Source organism: Gigantopelta aegis, chromosome 4 (genome assembly GCF_016097555.1).
Source record: "Gigantopelta aegis isolate Gae_Host chromosome 4, Gae_host_genome, whole genome shotgun sequence".
Taxonomy (NCBI): domain Eukaryota; kingdom Metazoa; phylum Mollusca; class Gastropoda; order Neomphalida; family Peltospiridae; genus Gigantopelta; species Gigantopelta aegis.
Window position 1 is genome coordinate 79,916,012 of NC_054702.1, and position 7,226 is coordinate 79,923,237.

General features: G+C 32.3%; 1 protein-coding gene across 1 annotated transcript; it reads left to right on the top strand.

The window, feature by feature from the left end:
• Positions 1–15: 15 nt before the first annotated feature.
• On the top strand, positions 16–7,158 carry LOC121371172 (COA8 family protein CBG23705, mitochondrial-like). Its single transcript, XM_041496873.1, has 4 exons — positions 16–198; positions 2,217–2,423; positions 5,013–5,161; positions 5,842–7,158. The coding sequence occupies exons 1-4, from the start codon at positions 31–33 to the stop codon at positions 5,933–5,935; spliced, it is 618 nt and encodes a 205-aa protein (XP_041352807.1). The 5' UTR covers positions 16–30; the 3' UTR covers positions 5,936–7,158.
• Positions 7,159–7,226: the final 68 nt, after the last annotated feature.

Sequence of the window (7,226 nt, forward strand, 5' to 3'; positions counted from 1 at the left end):
AGTTACTTCCCATCACCTGTCTTTACTTAAATGACAGCATTCATGAATGTTTTAGGAAAACGTTTACATTCGTGTGTATTTCGAGAAATCAGTTATCAAATTAATTATCAAAATAAAAGTAAAGCGACTAACTACCGAGTAGCTAGTGTCACTAATCATGCGGCAAACAAACACAATTCTAACAATGCCAAGAAAGAGGTAGGCTAATGGTCTCACAAAACACAAACGTCTACCATTTCCAAAGCTTTAACTCAAAGTTAGCGGTCAACTTAGATACAATATGTCGTAGAATTGATACAACCCCTATATCCAACAGGAACCATTTGATGTTTATTTCAGATCAGGTTTAGAACTATAAATTTTAATGTGCTGTCCTGTGAGATATATAGTCCACATGACATTGTGACATATCCTCAGGTTCTACCTAAAGACTTGTTATATTAGTAAAGTCTGAACCACATTGTTAAAGGGACATACCCTAGTTTTTAAACACTAAGGCATATTTTTTACTATTAGAGCCGTTTTTGATAACTAAAATCATTCTTTACTTAGATTTTATTGTTTAGATTATGCATTTCCGTACATTCGAAGTGTTTTTGGTCATCCTAGTGTTTTTAATATAAAATGCATTTATCATATTTTTAAAAACGCACGTATGTCTGAGAAGTAACAGTTATAGAATCAAGTTTTTCTATTTTTAGACGGTATTTCACCATTTCAAAGTCACAGACTCATGTTTCACTCAATTGTAACTTTATCCAGATGTGTTATAGGTTTGTAGATTAACCAAACTTTCATCAATTATTCTCCTGCCTTACATTACCAATCAGTTTTACCCACATCCAGACAGAAATCGTGAAAAAAACATAACAATGATACAAATTCCACATACTAGATGATAAACATGTTACCTATCTTGACTTTGCTAAGATCTCCTATGACAAAAAGCATGCAATTTTTCACTCTCTGCCATTTTACTTTTTTATGGAATAGTCTTCAAGAAGGGTTGAAGCCTCTGAATATGTGACAAAATTAATATGACATCAGCACGATTGCATTTATAAGACGTTATGACGTTGTTAGATTATGACACATCCATTTTCCCATCTTGGAGAGTATTCCATAAAAAGGCAAAATGGCAGCGAGCACAAAATTACAAGCAGTCGATATAAGTGACATAGTTATCATCTAGTGTGTGGATCTGTGTCATTTTGCTAGAATATATGTTTAACCCAAATTTGAGGATTTGCCCCCCCCCCCCCCCCCCCGCATCTTGTATGCTTATGATTTGGGTTATGAACCTTCAAAGCTTAAAATTACTTAAGTGAGAAGCATAATTCAGCTCTTCTGAAAAAACTAAATAATCCTGTTCATTAAAAACAGAATATTCTGAAAATTAACAGGAAACACAGCTAGTATATCACAGTGTACATGTACATACCCGACTCTTTAACAGTGACGGACACAGAATGCAAGCATACCTAGTTAATAATATTTGTAATCAATATTCTACCTCTCATCCTGTTCGGATGACAGATGTTGCCATGGATGTTGACAATAAAGCTATATCAAATGATATATTTATTCATTTGGGTGTTTATAACATTAACCTACAATTGATATTTTCCTTCAATGATATATCTGCCATTTTGGTTGTTATATTCTGCATTTTTTAATTATTATTAATATTTTTTTTAATGACAAAGTTCAGTTAGCATGCTAACTTCAATATGTTTAGAGTCTACTGATATATGTTTTTCTTTGCTATAATCTATTAAAATGGTTCATTTTTTGTTTGTATTTGTTTTGGGGGTTTTGGCATCTTCAAATTCTTTTAAATGTTTTTCTTTATTTTGTTTTGGTACAGTATAAAAATAAATAATGCTGCATTATAGATTTTCTTATTAATATTAAAAAAGGTTATATTTTTAATTTCTATAATTTGGTTTATCTTGATAGCTATTGGTAAATTATTATATATATTTTTTAATCTTTAAAATAACTACCGTTATCCAGTTTCATTTTACATTTAGTTTTCAAAATCTTGAATATTTCTAGTCATTTAAAAATGGATTAGCAACTACTGTTTAATGTTTTAAAATTGTATCTCTGCTACACAATTTGCGTAGTGAATCGCGACATGATACTGGACAAAATGTTTCATTTTGGTTACTGTAAGTCTTTATCTTATGCAGAAGTTATTTTTTCCTTTGTAGAAGAAAATCCACATCAAAGCAGAAACACCTGAAGATGTGAAATGTGACTGGGTTGGTCCCCCAGATTTTTCCTCCAACATTCGCCCGGTCAAACTTCACATACCAGCTGATGAGTCTCAGCTTGAAAGAAATTACAGGCTAAAAAGGGAAGAAATTGTCAAGTGGAACCATGATTTCTGGACACAAAATAATGCAAATTTTTTAAAGGTATTTCTAATTAACTGTTAATTTCCATTCGGTTAAGTTAGATTGTTTTATTATAGGCATTCTAAAATATGAATTGATAATTCCTTTTAATAACACCATAAGCATTTTACAGAAGCCTACTAGCTCTATCATTTATGGCATCAGACACATTTTGCCTTTGCTACATGTATGTAGACCTGTAGAAATATGATCTGCTAATCTGATTTCAACTTTCAATTTTGAATGTTTTATTTGAATGTCTGATTTCAACTTTCAGGGTTTTTTAGTACAAGTTGTTTTCTTTGATGATGCCACTAAAGCACACCGATACATTAATCATTGGCTGTTGGATGTCAGACATTTGATAATTCTGACATATAGACCTAAAGGAAACCTGCTACATTGTTCCAATAGCAACACAGAATCTTTTGTATGCACCCTCCTCCCCCCAACAAACAGGCAGCACATACCATGGCCTTAGATATACCAGTCATATACTGATTGGAATGGGAAACCACCCAATCAGAGAAAGAGTCCACTGATGGTGTTTAATCTTTCAACTCAAGCAACTCTGGGGAGCGCTCTACCGAGGTAGATCCTGCCCATTTTAAACAGTTTGTGCTGAGAACTTGTGTTAAGTCTTTTTCCACCAGAATCGGCCAAATAGGAATGACATCTGAAGTGGAGGAAGAGGGAGCCAGATTTTCATTCAGGAGACAAAAAAAAAACAATCAAAAAAACCCAACCAACTTTAATAATAATTATTATGATCTTTTATTTCCATCTTTTACATCTTGATTGTGTGTACAGTGCAGTCTGCTTGGACAGAAATAGAATGTGTGTGTGCTAATTAAACAGATTTAATATTTCCTGCACTATCCTATGACCAAATGATCACTGTGAGACTTGGTTGTTGTTGATGCCATTCTGTAAACTCCATCACTGTTTTACCAAATTTTTAAAAACTTGTTTTTAATCAGTCTTCTAATGAAGGGAACATTTTGTTTTTTTAAATTTTGATTAGCAACATTTCTAGTCTATTAAAAATTGATTAGCAACTACTTTTTATATGCTCGTCCATGATGGGTCGTATTATGGCATGGCATTGTCCATCCATCCACTGTCCGTCTGTTAACTTTATCTTGTCCGGACCATATCTTCCAAACAGATTCATACAGGACCATCAAACCTCACATGTAGGAACAGCTTTGGATGGCGGTGTGTCACACATTATTACTAGGTCACTGTGACCTACTTTTCACGGTCTACTGCACATAATATTAAATCCTTGTCTGGACCATATCTTGCATACAGGAACAGTAAATCCTTGTTCGGACCATATCTTGCATACAGATGCATACAGGGCCATCAAACCTCACATGTAGGAACAACTTAGAATGGCAGTGTGTCGCATACACAGACACTTGACACATATTCATAATCATATTGGTAAACATGAATAAAATTCAAAATTTGTTGCATATCAGTAAACTTGATATATTTTCCCAACATTTTGCTTATACTGTCTTCATACATGACAAATTGATTGCCACTTAACGTGTATTTACATGTACAAAAAATTTCGATCCCTACTGTATTTTTTTATATAGTAGGAATAGAAATTTTTGGTACATGTAATTACTTGTTAAATGACAATAAAGTTGTCATGTATTAAGACAGTAAATTCAATTATTGTGGAAATTTACATAAATCAACATTAAAAACATTTCATTTTGGTATACTCTTCTTCAAATATATTACATTGATTTATACAATAATTCTGTCAAGTAGGGATAGAAATTTTGGTATATGTAAATACACGTTAAGTGGCAATAATTTTGTCATGTATGAAGAGAATATGAGCAAAATATTGAGGAAATATATCAAATTTACTGATATACAAGAGAATTTTCATTTTTATTCATTTATATACTAATATGTGTCAAGTACCTGTGGTCACATACTATTACTAGGTCACTGTGACCCACTTTTCATGGTATATTGCACATAACAGTAAATCCTTGTCCGGGTCATATCTTGCATACAGATGCATACATGACCATCAAACCTCACGTAGGAACAACTTGAGATGGTGATGTGTCACATACAATTACTAGATCATTGTGATACAAATAAATCAAATAATTTGTCTGTATTCACATAATTGGAATTGAATCATACCCTTAACATATTAATTAATATAGATATGGTTTTCCATCAAACTCCTGACGGGCATATCATGTACCTCACCGGTACTCTTGTTAATGTTTTAAAATTGTTTAGTGATCTCTGAAACTTTCATAGTGAATTGCAATTGTTTTTTATGGTTTTATTTGGGGGGTTTGGGGTTGTTTTTTTGCTATATTTTGGTGTTCCCATGTTATTTTAAGAATTACCGTTTACCATTAAATCTTTTTAGTACTATTATACACTTCAGTTTTATGGAATTTTTAAAAAACTTATTTTTGTTTTTATTTACCTTCTTTTAATTTCGGCCAATTTGTCTGTGAGGGTTGATGTTCTTTTATCTGCCTGTTAAAGATTACCATTTAAAATCTGTTCAGTCTTATTCTATAATTCTTGAAGCCCTTATTTGTTATTTTTATCAAGGAAAAAGAAGAATTCATAAAGGAAAAAACAAGTGGACAAAGTGATCGTGATGACAAAGACCCTTCAAAAAGCTTGACACCAGAAGAAATGTCTGTTTTCTACCGAGAATTTCTCCAAAAATACTATAAAAAGCATTTGTACTACAATATGTGAGTCATTTCCAGTAATGTGCAAATTGTGATGGCATGTGAGGGATACAAATTGAGTTAGGTCTTTTCACTCCTTCACCCACTAAATCATTGATAATAATCGATACAATGAGTCCGACAGGAAGGTGAAGTGACATGGGTAGGAACTTTAAAGAGAAATTTAATATACAGGGTGTATACTACCAAATCAGATCCCATAGACGGCAATAGTAACATATGTGGCTAAAATTCCTACTTGCAGTGTATCAATCGACATAAACGCCACGGATATAAATACTACCACCCCTCACCCTTAAAGTGAATAAGAAAAAATTGGTGGTCAAGCTGCTCATTTCTGAGATAACGGGTAGCCTCTATGACTACCCAAGTTCCGCAAGTTTTTTTTTTTTATAGGTACCCCATACATGTTTCAAGCACAAGGCTACTTGGCACAGTGGTACTAGATGACATAAAATTGCATACATTTTTTGTCCAGATGAAACTATTTTTTTTACAGCACTCACTCACATTTATCACCAATCACAGGACTTGTGGTGTTCACTTTTCTATCAAACATTGGGTTGACCTCAAACTTTGACCCAGCCGGAAGATATTTGGATTAGTACTACCTACTAGTCTTTAAAAATACTTTTTTTTTTTTTTAACAAGCAATAAAAGTAATTTTTATGGTTTATTTGCAGGGACTGGTACAAAAGGAACATCCAGCTGCTATGGCCAGCACTCCAAGTTGCTGTTTATGGTGTTAAAAAGAAAATGTTTCATAAAAAAACATGAACAAAAACTGCTTCAATTTTGTTTTGTTAATAGTGTCTGTTATGTTTTCTAACATGTTATCTGATGAAGTAGATGCTATGTAAATGGAAATTGAGTACCATGATGAAAAGCTGAATTTATGGCAAACATTTCACTGCATCTGAAATTAGTTATACTGGTATAAATTTGGTGTGCTGGAGGAAGCAAGGTTTTAATGGGAGACATTTTGACAATTTTCCTAGGCATACTGGATATGTCAATCGAGAGCTGTATAGGATGATTTAGTACATGTAGGCACAATAGAAGTAATTTTATGGTTTCTTACTATACTTCCAGCTAAAGGATGCAGCCATATTAATGAGCTCTTGATTAAATAATGAGTAATTATAGATGAAAAAAAACAATCAAGAGAGATAATTAATTAGGCTTACTGTTAGATCTTCACAGTATCTACTTTACATATGTCAGAATATTTGTATTTTGTGTTTAGTGCAGGCATTTAAAATACAATTTACACAAGTGTTTTTAACGTTGGTCGTGGGTAGCTCAGTTGTTAGTGCGAGGGTTGCTCAGTTGTTAATGACAGAGTTAGGGGATTTATATCATTCCATAAACCTTCATCATCGTTATATTCTATGAACCCGTTTTAAAAGCAGTAGTATTTTAAATATTTGTGAGGTACATTAAACTTCATACCTCAATAAATCAACGTCAGAATCAAAATCTAATGTGTTTACACCATAGTAGCAAGTCGTATATGGTTAAAAATTAAGATCCATTAATTATTCCAACAATTTAATGGTTTCGAACTTAAATATTTTACCATGAATTCTTTCTGGAGGAGATTCTAAAATACTACTTTTGTTCTGCGTCAAAAGTCTTCCTGCAATAAAAGCTGGATTGAATTTTTTTAAAACGGCCAGTTTATAAAATTAGTGGCCATTGGTCAGTTTTGTTAATAGCAAACGATTATACATATTTGTATAAACGTGCTTCTAGTATTTATGCTAATAAATTTACAATAACTTGACATGAATGCCATTAATCAGGATGTAGTCACGTGTTTTGTTAATAACCATGTAAAATGTTTGCTGTTACTTACTGCAATAATAGCAATACTACTAACACATGAATATAAATCTATGTAATTCTAACATGGTGCTTTGTACTTGAAAAGATGAGTGCATTATGTATATATTTCTGTTTGATTTATAAAAACAATAAAGACAGAGTCATACAAAATTTGTTTATACTTTTATTTTTATGGAATGTGAATAATTTAAGCCCTCAAATGATAAAATATGAAATAATT

Coding starts and splice junctions, on each gene's coding strand:
- LOC121371172 (XM_041496873.1), top strand. CDS start 31: ATGACAGCATTCATGAATGTTTTAGGAAAACGTTTACATTCGTGTGTA. Junction 199..2,216: donor CTAACAATGCCAAGAAAGAG/GTAGGCTAATGG, acceptor TTTCCTTTGTAG/AAGAAAATCCACATCAAAGC. Junction 2,424..5,012: donor ATAATGCAAATTTTTTAAAG/GTATTTCTAATT, acceptor ATTTTTATCAAG/GAAAAAGAAGAATTCATAAA.